Here is a 16,571-nt window from a genome sequence, read left to right on the forward strand (position 1 = left end):
CGGAAATATGATTGATTTTTTGGGTTTTCTTTAGTTGAAACTTTTTTATCGAGGCACAAGTGCTTTATGTATACCCTGCTATCCGCACCAGATACATGATATTCCAATGATATCCTCTAAAAACTACTCTAAGTCCATAATCTTCTATGCGAAATCCTCTCCAGTAATAGGCCATGATACCCCGTTTCCCTGCCTGTAAATCTGTCTCTAATCTCTTAATGATTTTTATTATTATTTTTTCCAAGAACTTGTTCATCCACTGTTCTCCTCCTCCAGCTCGTTGTTCCCGTTAAATGCGTAACTGTAAAATCATGCAGCAATTGTTCCGAAAGATCATGCGAAAAAAAAGACACCAGCGACACAAATAAAATGTGTCCGAAATGATAAATGACTTTCGCCCGGTCGCAACTTTTGACTTCGACTAATTTCCGTTTTCGGGATGCAATTTTCGCCAAATCAAAATTCCCCCGAATCTGTCATGTAAAAGAGATACTACCCGGCGGACACCAGATATAAATTGCGGCAACTTGTCCACACGGATCGTGCCCGGTGTGGCCATAGGCCTGGTCTGGCCAATGATTCAATCTGTTTGGCATCCACCCCGTTTCCGGCTTCCATTACAGTCCCACACTCTCTGCATTCCCTGCATCACTCCCTCCCTCTGGGGGATAGTGGTCTCCATCTCTCTCTGGTCATCACTTTTCTTTTGGCAGAGGAATTATAAAAGGGTATTCAAGAGGGTATATTGGGTGGGATGATATGATGGCGAAGCAGAGGAGACTTTGATTATATCTTTCACTTAGTCAATGAATCGGAATGGGTCGGAAAAATCGGTTGAAAGTCTGTGTGTGAAAAACTTGTTTTTGGATGAAAAGTTAAAGGGTTAAACGGGCATGAATGGATATTCTAGGGTATTAATGCTTCGCTGCCCAAAGCTATTCCTTTTTACTGGCTTATGTTCGTAGTTTGGGGGCGTTACGGAGTCATCGCTCAGGAATTGGCGCAGACACTGCGCTTCTGTCATGGAGGAGGAGTAGGAGGAGGACCTCAGACATCAGAGAGTTTTGGGTCCCATGCTCCATGCCCCATGCAGACAAATTGCCTGGCGGGCATTGCTTGTGTGCTCTACTGGTCGGATGACCGACCATCCGACCCGACCGCCCTCTTCCTGTCCTAATTATGTTGTTGCACCATGCACCATATTTTCATTTTCATGAATGAAACCTCCAGCCTCCAGGCTCTTTCCCACACTCTACAAAAAAACTAAAAAGAGAGAATAAAAAATGAAAAGAATGTATGGAAAAATAATTATTAAAATATTTTAAAAGCGAAAAAGGAGTTGGAATCGCCCCAGCAGGGACTTGAACCCTGGATCCTTTTGGGTTAAAAGTCCAATGCTCTACCAACTCAGCCACCCGAGAACTCGCGAGCGAAAGCGCTTAAGCGATACAAGAACACAAGAGCCGACAGCATACCGACAGCAGAGAGCACAAGCAGAGCGAAGTTGCGAAAGCAAAGAGAGCGAAATTGCCAGTGACAGTATGAGAGAGAGGGAAAGACAGAGTGGTGCCGATGAGAGAGTTTTTTGTTTTTGTTTGCGGTAAATGCTTAGGTGTGTTTCCAATTTATTTGTGCAAAAGCAAAGCGAAGCCCAACGAAAGCCAAGAGAGAGAGAGAGAGGTGCCTGCCGTGCCGTGCCGTTGCTGTGAGAGTGTTTACCGCAAATGTCTTGAATGTATGTACATATGTATTTTATTTGATAATTACCGAATGCTTTGCTTATATGCAAATTTGTTGCACTTTTATGGTTTAATATTGGACACTTTAGCTGCATTTAGGAACTATGTATGTTTATCTGTTCCTTTGTGTAATATTCCGAAACACACCTTAACCTGGCCTTAGCTTTTGCGCACATGTTCATTCGCGTCTTCTCGAGTTCTTTCAAAGACAAAAGACGGGAAAAATGCAAGAAAAAAGTATCAATTATTTATAGAGCTTACGATATACGATATTACTGATTAATATTTTAACTATTCCTAGCAATTATTTCATGCATTGAGCTGGTTTATTGATATACCAATTAGAGTTTCCATTCAATGGAGAACAGAACCAAGAACTAAACAGTGAACGACCTCCGCAACGTTTTTCCCTCGGCTGCCTGCAGGAAAATGCATTTATCAAAACATAAAAATAAACACAAATTGCTTCAGAAATAGACAAAAGGCGGAGCCGGAGCCGGAGTGCCGTGGCCTGGCGTGGAAGGGAAGAGTATTTGAACAGCTAACCAAGCAATATCCAGCGATCGAGTGTGTGTGCGTAGGGGTGCACCCTCCCCCTCCACCTCTTTCTTTTCTTTTCCTTTCCTTTCCACATCTGTCAAATGGTTCGAGGGGAGGGGGAAAAACTCTTTTGCGCTCGCATGTAATTATTTGATATTAGAGATAGATCTTTCCATATGGGTGGGGGATAGGAATTTCGGGATGACCTTATGACTGACAATTTCCTCTGGCACATTTATCTCTTCTCCCTCTCTTTTCAATTATGTATTCCTCTTCGTTTCTCTTCGTTTTTCGACAAGTTTTCCATATGAATGTGTGTTTGCTTAATACGTTTTAAGCGCTTTTTAAGCGTTCAAGTCACGATTTTCATATTTATGGTACGAATGGAGAGAACGAAGAGAACGGAGGGGTACACAGGGACTCTAAAGAGAGATATATTGTATGCTCACCTTTCTGATTGATCAGATGGTGTGCACCCGCCCGCCCGACCGCCCGCCAGCCCGCCTGCCTGTTCGAGTGTGTGTGTGTGTGTGTGTGTGTGTGGTGTCTCTCTACAAGCTCTTCTTGATCTTTATCTGACTTCGATTTTCCTTTTAAATTCACTTAAATAGGGTATCAGAGGGTATGTGAGATGTTTGGCAACGCTTGAAAGTAGTCTTTGATCTTATAGAGGATATAGTAGTCTCGTTCCAACGATTTCCTCTTTTTTTTCTTTGGGGCTCTTTGGTTGAATATTTGTATAAGGTTTTAGATTCCTGAAATGATCAGCTTTGCTATGTTTTATGTGTATAACTCTTGTATTATACTCTCGAATTTTAATCAGATACGATAATTGCTCTAAATTTGTGTTTTTTAAGTAAACAATTATTTTGTTTTGTTATTTAGAGAAATTAATCTTTATATTAATCAACCTTATGGACTCTTTATTAATTCTCTAAGGATTCATTCAAATCAGATCACTATGTCATATTTTATAAAGAAGATTTTTGAAGATTGGTTAACAAAAAATTTGTTTTTATCAAGTCCATAGGCTCTTTGGCAAAACCCTCAAGTTTCAGCCAAATCGGATGTTATGTGAAAAATATGATGGTATTTGGTATTATATATTATTTGCTGGCAATATAAAGAAAATTCTTAAATTTCTTTAATTTTTGTACGACTTTAAATAAAGAAATTCCCCTTAAATGAACCCCAAACTAAAAAGAGTATCACAAAATGCATCTAAACTTTGGTTTTTCCTTGTCTTTTGTTTTCTTGTGTGGGTTGTTTTAGTCTTTTCTATAAATTTAATTATTGGGGTTTCTTCGAAGTAAACTTTGAACTTTTGTAGGTCTTTTTATCGTTAATTACATCGCCAACGCTCGGTTCCCAAAGATTTCCTTTTGTATCTCTCTCTCTCTCTCTCTCTCTCTCACTCTGTGGAGTATCTTTATCTCTTCCAGTCTATGCGATCCATCACATGTAGATGGATCGGATCTCTGGTTTGTGTATGTTTTTAGTTTTTTGTTTTTTTTGTTGTTGTTTTTGTCTAGAGAATGAAATTCCAATGAAATCGCAGTTCATGGTTTGATGGCTTTTCTCAGGATATATAATGCAAATTTTCATGAAAACAGATGAAGACCTTCCTCCAGTGAGTGGGAGAGAGGAAGTCATTCTTGTACGCGTTGACAGGAAGAAGGCGGCGGTGGCAGATGGACATGCCACATGATGTAGCACAAAATTACAGAGCGAGGGAGAGACGTAGGGAAATTAATTACTAGAACAACTAAAACTTGTTGTAGGATCACCGAAGCATGTCCTTTTCCACGACAATGGAGGGGGCTCTGAGAAGTTTTCGTTTTCATTGGAAAAATGCATAAATTTGTGGCACTGAAAGATCCGTTGATTCCTCTTTTTCCCTCCCTTTTTCTGGGGAGTTGGTGTGGGTGGGTGTGGCAGTGGCTGTGGGCTGGGAAATTGAAAACCCATTACGAAATATTTGTTTTGTTTTCCGCTCTTTATTACAGTTATAATTTATATGAAACGATTTTTCAATCGCACTCCACATGCGGTCCTCCGATCAATCATTGGCGATTGTCAGAAGAGGGGTCTCCGGTCTGCCTCCCCCCCTCTCTCTCCCACTGTGTGTGATCAATCGAAACGGGAATGGGATGATTCGTTATGCAGCTCAAAATATGTGGCATTTGGAACATGCCACATGAAGAGGCAGCAAACAGTTGGGGAGTTTTTCTCCTTCTTCTTTCCATTAATCAACATTCAACAAAAAAAAAAAAGGTTCCACTTTGATGTTTTTCTGTCTTTTGGAGGGGGTGGGGGGGGGGGGGGTTAGCACTTGAAGAGTGGGAGGATTGATTGTTTCTTCAATTGGAGAGCATTTTGATCGTTCTCTAATCGTCATTTTGTTCTAATTGTGGGAATGCCATGTACCATCTACAATATATTGAAGGGAGAGTGGGTAGAATTCTTTCTTTTGTAGATCTTTCGACAGTTTTTAGCATTTGACTATCTCGAAAGGTAGATCGTTGAATATGGATCGAAATCTTAATTGAAATGAGAACTTTGAACTCCATCAAAGTTAGTATCCAAAAAATATTCGACTTTTAGGCTCTTTGAGTTTTCAGCCTGATGAGGACCTTGTGGCTCTCGCTATAAGATTTATTTAAATTTGATTTAATACATAAATAAATGCAAACATAAGAATATCTTATGGATATTTCCACACCTAAAACTTCTTTCTGTAACTTATCTTTCCCTCTGGAACTCCTCTTTACTTCTGAATCGTCTCTTTCTCTTTTTGTAAATTTAATCAATTATTTCTTTCTAATTTGTTTCCATTTTCCCGTTCCATTTTCCAATAATAGTTTTCAATTTCCACGCTCTCTCTAGAGCTCTCTTTTGCCTTCATTCTCTCTCTCTTTCTCTCGCGGTGAACCCTACTCCACTTTGACCCTGTGCGAGGGTAATTTTCACGTTAATCGCTTCACTCTTTGGCTCCTCGCTTTTCCTTCTACATTTTCCAAGAGTTCTCTTTGAGCCGCTGTTGCCCATTTTCTTCTCTAATTTGGTGGCACTACCTGAGAAGTGCAGGGCATTCGTTTCTGCTTTGACAGCTCTCTCTCCCTCTCTCAATTATGCACAGGTGATTGTCCTCGTAGTCCCCTTATGAGGGTCTTTCGTCCTTGCTAACAATGGGCCTAAGAAAGGGCACCCCCGAACACACAGGTGCAACATCGTTTCATGTTTCAACCTGTTGTCGTTCGGTCTTTTTTCCATGACAATTTCCGAGCTCAAAAACGTACAATAGAAGACCAATTTTCTGACAGTCAAATTATGCAAAGGAAAACTTGTTTTTAGACCAGGGGAAGACACTGAAGGAAAAAACTCTCGAAGAAGAAGAAGAACCACTTTTCCCACTGCGGCTGTTGACAGCAGCCACATCCCCTCCGATTCCATTCCATCCTGTTGGCTGTCGAAACGAATTAGCCTCAAGGAATCTTCTAACCATCTTTCAGCACTCGATTCGGATCGGTTCGATGGGTTGTTCAGCTCCTAACTTCATTATCATTCTATGGTTTAAGCCCCTCAAGGCAGTTCCCCCACCCCCGACCCAAAAAAACTGCATTTCGTTAATCAATTTGATTAATTAATGCCCGTTTCTTAATTGACTTTCACTGGGGCGTAGTCTCATTTTTCGCTTTCTGGCTTTCCATTTCACTTAACGAATATCAAGAGGATATAATTATTGGGGGTATTCCATGGAGGTAAGAGGATAACAGGCATGCCTGAAGATTGGGGTACGAAAGGAAGTATTTCCGACTATAAGTAGTCCATCACACTGCCGTGGGGATCCAAATCCTATCAATATAGTATCCAAATTTGCATTAGAAGTATTGAAAGTTGTTTCCATGGGAATGTCCCGCGTTTACGCGTGACTGGCAATTTGCCATTCAATTGAATGAGAAAACAGTCGAAACGTTTTTGTCGACGCACATAACAAAAATCGCTGTAAGTTCTATAATATTGGATCTTTATTAAAGAAACCTAAGCATTTCATAAGTAAATACAAACAAATAAATTAAATAAATATTTCCTTTCAAAGAAGATTGTTTTTGTACCTCTTTTTCTCAGATTAAGACACATTCATGTCGTGGGTAGGATTGGGATATCATTTTTAAGGAATTAGAATATTCGTAGTAGATTATTATCTCTACGATTAATGTGCTTGCGGGAGTTCTGCTCAAAGACTTGGGACTCCGGGTGCTATGGATGCCAGGATTCCTCCTGAAATTTTGTTGTGTATTTTAAAGGGTATTCCAAGTCTCAGACTCTCCCATTCATAGTTTTCTTTTCTTTCTATCCTTTTTTCTGGTTTTAGTTGATGGAAAATTTCCATTCCAGTTTGCTGTCAGTGCGATCTTTGCTTTTTAATTGCCTGGCAATTTTTAGCTCCATTTTTTCCAATGTAAATCAGAAGCAGCTGCAGCTTCACTTCGCTTATTGATGCCACATGTCGCACTGTTATGGCATTGCCCTGCCCCAGCCCCTGCCCCTGCCCCAGCCCTGCCCTGCCCTGCCCCAAACATATGTTCAGCATTCCCATTCGCATACGCGCAACCTTTGAGCTTCACGAGCGACAGAGTTCATTGACCCAGAGCCACAGCCAAAGGCCCCAGAAGGCAGAAGTTTTGTGCAATTTTTCGTAGTTCTGGATGCTCCCTCCCTCCCTCCTCCTCCCCCTCCACCATTTCCCCATTTCCCCAGTTGGAAACGGAGTTCCGTTTAGTTATGTTTTGTGTTCTTTGGATTCAGAATTAGCAGCTACTACTGCTATTCACGAGAAAGTGGCACGACATCTATCTCCACCTCCCGCCTCCACTGCTCTGTGGCATGTTCAGGAAGCATCGTCTGGAGAACTGGGTTGCTGCCACTGCCTCCCGATGACAGACGCCGGATGCCATCTCGCTGTTGGACTATTTTTCTATACCTCCCGCTGCTCCCTCTGCTCCCTCTCCCCCCTCTCCCCCCTCTCCCCCCTCTCCCGCTGCTGTGACTACTCCTCTTTTATTATTTTCCGTTCTATTGCCACTTTTGCCACTGACTGATGCCTGCCTTCCTCCCACTTTCTCCTACTTAATTTTAGATGATGTTTTTCAATTTAGTAGCTGCTTTTTGCTGGGCCAACGAGGCATTGGCTAATAGTAATACTAGGAATTAGTTAGGGGCATGCCAGAGGAGGTGCTATTATCGGGGTAATTTCAGTTCATCTTGTAGAACGGCTATTTGTGCAGACTTTCGTGGAAATATGCCACATGCGGCATTCAACGTGGCATGAAAATGTTTCGCTTGTTTGCGTGTCGTTGAAAATAAAACAAAAGAACGAAAATATATTTAGAACTTTTTCAAGATGCAAAAGAGAAAGAAATTTAATTTTAAAAATAAAAAGTGTAAATTTAATTAATTTATTTAATTATAATACAAAAATCTAGTAAAATATACATTTTAAAATAATAAAGAATTTTATTCAGAATAAAATGAAAATTTATTTCAAAAATAAATCAAAAAAAGAATTAAACATTAAATTAAAAATAAAATAATATTTTTTTTTAATAAATAAAAATTAAAATTAGACATACCTAAAACTTAAATTAACAATGAAAAAATGTAAATAAAAAATTAATATAAAAAATACATTTGAAAAAATTAAAATAAAAAAGAATTTTTTAAAAATTTAAAGAAAAGATAAAAAAAATTAAAAAAAATGAAATAGCGCTAATAGTTTTTAGAATTTTCAGTTATTTTTTTTTTTTATAATATCTTTAGTGGTTTTTTTTTTAATTTTTGGGGAATTCTGGTGCCTGGCAGATGTCAGAAATATATAGAACAGTTATTGTCAAAGAGTTTTCTTGTAAGAAATGGCATAAAATCCTTATCTTCCCTCTTCCCGCAGGATCTGTCGCATAAATCCTTGCTTGTTTATTCCTTTTGTATATGCAACTGGTTGCCGCTTCAACCCCTACTTCTGCCCGTCTGGAGGTCCTTAATAAACTTAAACTTAACTGCCGCCGAAAAAATGTGCGCCACTTAAATTTGTATGCCATCGTCCTGGCATTCCACTTGATGGCACTTGAAGGAGCGCTCCCCATCGCTGGCATCGTCGTCCTTTTTTTGCGAGGGTAATTTTTGCACGTGTGCCGACACTTGACGGATATGCGACGCAGAGGTTGTGCCTACAGGAAGAGGGCGGGTCGAGGGAGTGGCGGTGGAGGTGGCGGTGGAGGTGGAGGGCTGCAACAATTGGGAAGACCCAAAAGAGCGCGCTGTGCTGCCTTAAAGCTCAATTAAGCCAAGTTAATTGGCCTAATTGACTTTGACGGCGAACAAAGAAAGACCTGGCTGGCTGGCTGGCTGACTGCCTGGGGATGCCATCTAAGATGGCCCATAACTTTTGAGGATGGGGATTGGGGATATCTTTTTGGGTTACGTTGGGGGGAATATCTTGAGGAACAGTCGGGAGGGAGGGAGGGAGGTAGGGAGGGATCTCTCACTCTGCAGGTCTCCAGTGAAAATTAAAGACCAAAGCGATAAGCACGCTGTTGTTTTTTCCTTAGTTAAGCTTTTCCTCCTCTTCATTGACTTATCGCCGCAGCCTATCCGAAGAAAACATCTAACCAAACAAAAGTGTGGGGCAACAGCAACATAAAAACCTCATCAACAATAACCCAGCCCCAGCCTCAGCCCCAGTCCCAGCTCCAGCCCCAGCCCCCAGGCAGCCAGCCAGCCAGTCAGCCGTTGACACAAAGACCTCAAATAAACAAGCAGCAATTTGAACAAAATAAGAAAACAAACACGAGAAACAAAAGCTCTGCCGCAGCAATAACAAACATTTAAGAACGGGAAGTAGGGATATTGTAGGGTATATTGCGACCCAGAGGATACCCCTAGAGGAGGCGCAGAGGTAGCAAATGGACTAAGAAACAATTATAAAAGGTTTTATTTCCTTAGCTTAAACTTTGCAGAATAAGTTAAGAAGGAGAAAAGGGTTGAATTTTGAAGCTAAGATACAAGAAGATTGCATACAAGTCCTAGTCTGATAGAATAGTAGGTCATTCAGAGGATGAGGATCTACACTTTCTCCAGAATGGAATAGATTCCCTAAGGCTAAACAGTCCTTTGATATTCAGGTGTACAGAGGGACAATGGTTATAGGAGCACCTCTTTATCCTTTTAAAGAATTTTCAAGACATATGTTTGCTTTATTATATAGAATTCGGTAAACCTTTCCCTAAATGTTGGTTGAAGAACCAAATTCTTAAATTTTTTCAATTTTTTCTAGACCCTGCTTCAAGAACAAGCTACCCCTTTGGCAGCACCACAATTGCAGGGTACAAAAGAACTGAAACAAAGCATCGAAAACATAAGAGACTGAGGGGAAAGCTCCAATTTTTCATGAAAGGAAATTGAACTTGCTTCTCTTCCGCCAGAGACGGAGTCGCTCCGTGGAAAGTGAAGTTTGATAAAGCCAACAGCATCGTCGGGCAATCAACAAACAAAATGTACATAAAACTTGTGCATAAAACGTCAGGAAACTTATTCTGGGTTAAGCCAAGGGCTAAGTGGGCTACAAAGGGCGGGAGGGGGGGGCCTCAAGTACACGTTAAAGGCGGGCAGACGGCGTGAGGCAGCATAAAATAAGAGGCGAAAGAAATGAAATTCAAATTTGAAACGAAATGAAATGGAAATGAAAATGGTTTCAAATGCTCTGCTTTGCTGCACGAAAAAGCCAATTGAAAGGGAGAAACCCCCCCATGCCCCATGCAACACCATTCCATCCGTTAAATTGGCGCTGCTAATGTGTGAGATATGGTATGGGATACAATGCGATGGTATTGGGGGGATGGGATGAAGTGGATGACTTGGAAACATGATAATGCTAATGATAATGATGCTGCTAATGGAGCTAAAGATATGATGGTGATGCCGATTGAAATGATTGAGAAGAAAGAGAATACTTGTACGTTGCCATGGAAAGGGGATGCTCTGGGGCTTTTAGGAGGGGAAGTAAATTAATGGGTATATAGGGATAAATCTAACTATAATTAATGGGAATTAATTACAATTAAATTCAATTAAATGGAAATTAATTTCAAAATTTTAATTCGAGCTTTAGAAATTTCTTTCTTTTCACAATATTGGGAATATTTAATTCTTTTTAAGATAATACTTCTTCGAGGCAAAGCTTTGAATATTGTGTAGATTTTCGGGAAAATCTTTCTATAATTAAGCAGTAAATTGTTTAATTTTTAATTAGAAACCGAAGAATCTTAAAAATTACATCTTTCATTATTTTCTGAACTAATTTATCGAAGTTTCGGATGATTCATGACTGCATCCTTTCTTATAAAGGTCACCAACATTGATTTTCTCTTTCAAAACTATAGATCTTCTTGAACAGACTTGAAATTTCCTGTAGCTTCTTTTGTGCTAAGAAATTGTAGCCCCCAAACGATGGATGTCAGCTGTTCCTCTCTGTAAATGGTTTTCCTTTTATAAATCGCTTCCAAGCAACCCTAAATCATTTCTTAATGGAAACCTCAACTAATTAGTTTTTATAAAGAGTTAATTAACACTTTCTAACCTACATTTCGTGTTGTATCTTTTGCAGCGGAGACGCGAACGCGGCCGAATACAGTTGAAGGGCGTACGCCTTGTGGAGGAGGCGACCGTCAACGGAGAGGGCGGCGATCCCTTTGCACCGGATGTGAGTAGCCCCACTAAAAGATTTTGTTAAGAAAATAATGCCAGTAATCCAATCATCCGTCCAGGGTTATCCATTCCAAGTGGGCTACTGTGAGATTTCCTCATCGCAAAAGCACCAGCAGCAGCAGACGGAGTTGCAAGATCGATCTGGGGTCGAGGGACAGCAGCAGCAACAGCAGCAGAACGGTGGTCGAGCCGTGCCCCAGTACACACTCTACGTGATAGCCAACAGCGAAAAGGAGCGCAACGAGTGGATCCGTGCCATACGACAAGGTTGGTTGGGATCCCCAAAAAAACAAGCAGCTGCCAGATCGATCAAACGCGATAGCCACACATTGTTATTCATTTTTTGTTTGGGTTCATCTTTTTCCCCATTTTTATTGCAGTTTGCGAGGACAGCAATACCCCCAAGTCATATCGATATCATCCGGGTCTGTGGTCTGGCAAAAAGTGGAGCTGCTGCAAGGGTCTCTCACGCACCACATTCGGATGCCGAGCGGCTGCCCATTGGCGCGAGGCGAACAATAATCCAAGTAAGAGGAATCCACCGTACTATTTCTGGCCACCAAAGATCCTCTTCAATGGAGAGAATGAGAGTTCGTTCTCGCTTTTATTTATAGTTTTTCTGTAATTTGGAATGGGCGAAAAAATACATACCAGATGGAAATGGGGGGGAAAACCATATGGTGGCGAATGGAAGTATTTAAAGGAATGCCAGAACTATCCTTACAATAAGAACTGAACTATGGAGCATTTAAGGGGATGTATTGCCGGATAAAAGACATAATAAGAGGCTCACGAAATGTGTCTTTTATATACCCTTATAAGTAAACCAAAATTGTATCCATTCTATGTAGCATTTCTTATATAAATGGTTTCTTTCTCTCTCCTTCAGACTCTCTGTAGATGTGGCATGGACTCCCATGCCGCCCCTTCATCTGCATACGAGTTGAAGAACCTCTTGAAGGCTAGCCTTGACTTGGACTTGGACTTGGGGCCATGCCATGCCATGTTCCTGGTCGTCTCGGGCGAATGTCATTGTCAATGGGAGTGGGAGTGGGAAGTGCTCCCCGACAAATCCTCTCCTTTGTGTCTCTCGTGTCTTTTCTGCTTTTACTCACACGCTTTTCCTTTTTCCTGTCGTCAAGCCTTATTTGACACATTGTCTGTGCAACGTCTGCAACACCCTTTCGTACCCCATTTGGTACTCTTTTTTTTTGCCGTTGTTGTTGCTGCGAGACATCCGTGTGCGTGTCTGAAGTGCGGCTGCTGCTGGCTCCCTGGCTCCGTAAGCTGTTAATGAGCAGACGACGACTACTCGAAGGCATGCCAGAGAATACATAGATCCCAAAAGCACCTCAGAATTACGCAGCAGCAGCAGCACCTCCCGCCTCTACGCCGCCCGCTGCTGTGTGCACGGAACAAATAGGAATACTCGTAAGTACGTGGCTGTGGCTGGGGTTGGGGCTGGGGCTGGGGCTGGGGTTGGGGCTCTCTAATGCAACTTTCGCACCTGATGTCGCCAGAGATCTTTGGGGGGTCCGGGCCCTCTATTGACTGGGTGCGAATTCCGTATAATGGAGGAGGTCTCTTTCTGGTCTGGTCGGCAAACAGTTGCTAAAAACGTTTGCCTTGTCGAAGAGATCTATTGTAAGAACTTCCCATGGAGGCTCCTTAGGCAGCCTCCAGAAGAGTTAAAAGCTGGATCTAAAGATAAAAACCCTCTCCAGTGTCCAGAACTAAAATAATACCCAATCAAATCGTAGGCGTAATGGTTATATATTCCCATTCTTATCTGCCTCACGAGACTTTCTGTTTGATTGCGCAAGATATTGTATCTGGGAGAGTGTATCCGTAAGATTCTGAATCATCTAAGCAAATGGTTTTGTTTGCTGTAGATAAAAGTCCACTGAAAGCAGAGCAACACTTTTTAAATGTATCCGAAATTCGGGGAAGGGCGAAGGTGATTTGAAGATTGGGGATTCTATTTTACAGGAAATCATCTTTAAGATGAAATATCTGGTTTCAAAGTAGACGTAGCCCTTCGTATACAGGAACTAGAAACAAGCATGGAAATGTATAGATTCAGAGGATGAAGATAAGATACCAATTTAGGATGTATCTCGTACAGGAAATTATCTGAAAGACGAAAGAGTTTCCTCTGTAATATGAAATATCTTGAAAATAGGTCTAAAACCAGTTTTATATTAGATAAAATTGATTATGTAGAACCACAAATCTCTAAAATAAAGGAAAGTATCTTGAAGATGAACTATCAGGCAGATGAATCTAAAGAAAGAGGTTCATTCTTTAGCGAAGATAAAAAGAGGAGCCCACAAATACTATTTCCCAAAATAGATCATAAACAAATTATGAATTCCTCTCTTCTATAGGAAAGTATCTTTAAGATGCATCTTTTAGAGGAAAAGGTATGTTGAAACATGAATCTAAGGAAACCCATAAACAAATTCCCTAAAGAAAGCAATAACAATAGTTTTATTGTACCATTTGCTTCAAGATTGTTCCAAAACATGCCCCTACAACACCTCTCGCTTTCATTTATTTTATAGATTTGTTTCCCGCTTTGGGAGGGGAGATCTTTTGGTGAAGATTGTGAATAAAATGAAGATCAAATGGGAATGGAATGCATACAAATTCCTTCTATGGTTCCGCCCATTATATCTCAATCCTCGCTTCCTTTGAGATCCCATTTTAAAGATTGTTCCCTGAGTAAAATACATTCTTCTCCTCCTGTATTGTAGATCCCATTAGATCCCCAGAGATTGGGAGTGTAAACACCTTCTATGGCTCCCATTAGATCCATATCGAAAAATCTTTTGCTTGTCAACATTTGCTCTCTTTTGATAAACTGTCATAAATATTTTGATGTGGATGTGCCTGTGGTGGTTCCCCCTGTTCCGCTTGAACCTTGACCCTTTAGGCAGCTGACAGTTGAATGGGAGAAGTTTTCCCATTTCGAAACGATTGTCTGCCCGCAGATGTCACACGAGTAATACAAATGTCTGGCTGATATTCTGATTGCTCATTTGTGTCATCAGATTAGATCCGACCCCCACCCTCAAGGGGTGCCACAGTTGATGTGTGTGTGTGTGCCACAGAGTCCCCCACCATTCTGTGGCCCCTACAAACTCCCTTTGGGACATCAATTAGAGGCGTCACTTTAAATTGCCGTTAAGTCTGCCAATTTCGGCAAGTCATTCGGTGTTTCATGGTTCCTCCTGCAGGAGGAGGGAGGATCGAGAGATCTCTGGAACGGAACGGAAATAACAATAAAAATCAGGTCGCCTTCATCTTCATTTATCAGGCGATGGAAGACAATGAAAGTGGCCTGATGCCAAGCCATGCCCCTGGACGCGGGGGCTGGAGGGAGGATGGGGATGAGGCAGGGCAGCGTCTGGCTGGATGAGCCACAGAGATTGCGGGAGCTTGTCAGTTGCCGTTACAATAAATTAGCCTGTCAATTTTCTCTCTCGCTTTCGGTTATCATGCACATCCCCCAACCCCACCCCCACCCCCACCCGCGATCCGCCCTCGTGCCTGCACTCGCGAATGCCACATCGAAATATTTCGGAAATTAATTATGCGCTTCTTCGGAGGAGGAATGGAATCCTTTCTTTCTTCGGCTGTTGGACTTTCGCCGCGTGCCAATGCATTTCGGGGGGAACAAGGAAACTCCAACATAACTTGAAAATTACCTCAGGGAACTCCGAATCACATCCGAAAAAGACCAAGCGATGGGTTTAAATGCTTAAAAGTTAAAAAAATAAACTTTAATTGGGGGATTTATATATTTTGCGTGATAATTCGCACTCCGAATTACTCCGAAAAGTAGATTTACTCCTACATTTCTGAAATGTTAAGAGTAATAATTGTAAAATATCCCCCCCTGTCGTACGTACTTCTGAAAAATTTACTCCGATAAAGTGAACTCCGAATTTTTTGGTTTTTAGCCTTTTAATTACATTATTTTCTGTTTTCTTTTAAAAATTGTTCTCTTAAATATTCTGAAAAATATATATTATTGAGGCAGATAGTCCACGGATGTCTTGTAAGCCCTATCAAACCCTGAACTCCCAACTTTCTATTACTCCGAAAAGTTCTCGTCACCATTATTACTCCGAAAATGTCATCTTCTGAGCTGAAGAGCATTTTTTTAATGCCTAAAACAACATAAATTGTGCTAAATTTTTTTAAAATGTAATTGCAATTAAATTTTACTCGGAAATAGTCCCTTAACTTCGTAATATTTTTTAAAATTTAATAACACTGGAACTTAAAATAACATCCATACAACATATAAAATCCTACAACAAATGAAAGAATCAAAGAAATCGACTGTAGTCTGTAATCTGTAATTCCAGTCCGAATGAACAAACAAATATAGCAATGAACCCGACAAAACTCGAACACAGAAAACACAGAGGAGCACTCGAAAAATAATCATCCAAGACACCAAACATACAAAAAGAAAGAAAAAGTGCCCTCGGAATAGCTGCAATTTAACGATGTCGTTGCTCTTTCACTCTCCAGACTCCTCCCCTCCTCCCCTCCACTCCGCTCCACCGTTCTCCGTGCTGCGATTCGGTTCGGTTCAGTTTTTGATTTTTGGGGTTTGTTCTACTATTCCCGAAAATAAAGAAAAAACAAAGATTTATGGGTCTCTCGTTTTAAGTGCTTCAAAAATAGTTTCATGTTGTGATTATTATCTGGGACTCTGACTCCGACTCCGAAATGGGTTGAAAAAAAGTGAAGAAATGAAATTTTCTATTAACTTTAAACTTGAGTTTGGAGGTTTTTTTTTTTGGGTTGCACTTTACACCCCCCCAAATTGAAGAGGGGGGCGAGACAGCGACTTCCTTTGGACCAAAAAAAAAAAAAACTGGTTATGTCTCCTCCGAGTGTATCCGAAAAAGAAGCCAGTTCGATATTTAAGAGCGAAACCTGGAAAGAGAGGAAAAGAAGCTGAAGAAAACTGAAACTGGTTTTTATTTTGGCTTGCGCTTGGGCTTGCGTTTGGGCCAATTGTTTGAGGACTAGAGAAAACTGCTGCCTCAAAGAGGGGCAGGCCAGGGCAGGGCATGCCAGGGCAGGCCAGGGCAGGCACACGTGCAATGAACTTGCGCGCCTGCAAAAAAAAAAAGAACTAGGATGGATAGAAGTTGTTGCCCAAGCCAAGCCCCCAGGCATTAAAGGAGTCCGCTGTGTCTTTTTCTCCTGATGATTTGATTAATTTCGCTATTAGAAGTGCAACTAGATGGTGTGCGTGTGGTGTCTTCTTGCCACCAAAAAATGTGCGTTCCACACGGGTGATTGACCATGAAAACAGATACCCGATTCCAGATTCCCGACTCCCGACTCCAATTTGGACACAAAGTCGAGGAGTTTGGACTCGGAGTCGGAGTCGGAGTCTCTCAATCTCGTTCCCGTTCCCGTTCTTAAAACGAAGACCTGAAAACGCGCCTTTGTGTCCAGGTTTTGTTCTTGTTTTCAGGCTGTGTGTGTGTTTTTTTTGTT

General features: G+C 41.2%; 1 protein-coding gene across 2 annotated transcripts in view; it reads left to right on the forward strand.

Moving 5' to 3' along the window:
* Btk (tyrosine-protein kinase Btk29A) overlaps nucleotides 1–16,571 on the forward strand; it is a 55,742-nt gene that overhangs the window by 10,068 nt on the left and 29,103 nt on the right. For both annotated transcript variants that reach the window (XM_001356566.4, XM_033379464.1), the window contains 3 exons: nucleotides 10,942–11,037; nucleotides 11,102–11,309; nucleotides 11,423–11,569. In XM_001356566.4, the coding sequence (XP_001356602.4) occupies nucleotides 10,942–11,037; nucleotides 11,102–11,309; nucleotides 11,423–11,569 (451 nt within the window). The remainder of the gene's footprint in view (nucleotides 1–10,941; nucleotides 11,038–11,101; nucleotides 11,310–11,422; nucleotides 11,570–16,571) is intronic.

Source organism: Drosophila pseudoobscura, chromosome 4, assembly GCF_009870125.1.
Source record: "Drosophila pseudoobscura strain MV-25-SWS-2005 chromosome 4, UCI_Dpse_MV25, whole genome shotgun sequence".
Lineage (NCBI taxonomy): Eukaryota > Metazoa > Arthropoda > Insecta > Diptera > Drosophilidae > Drosophila > Drosophila pseudoobscura.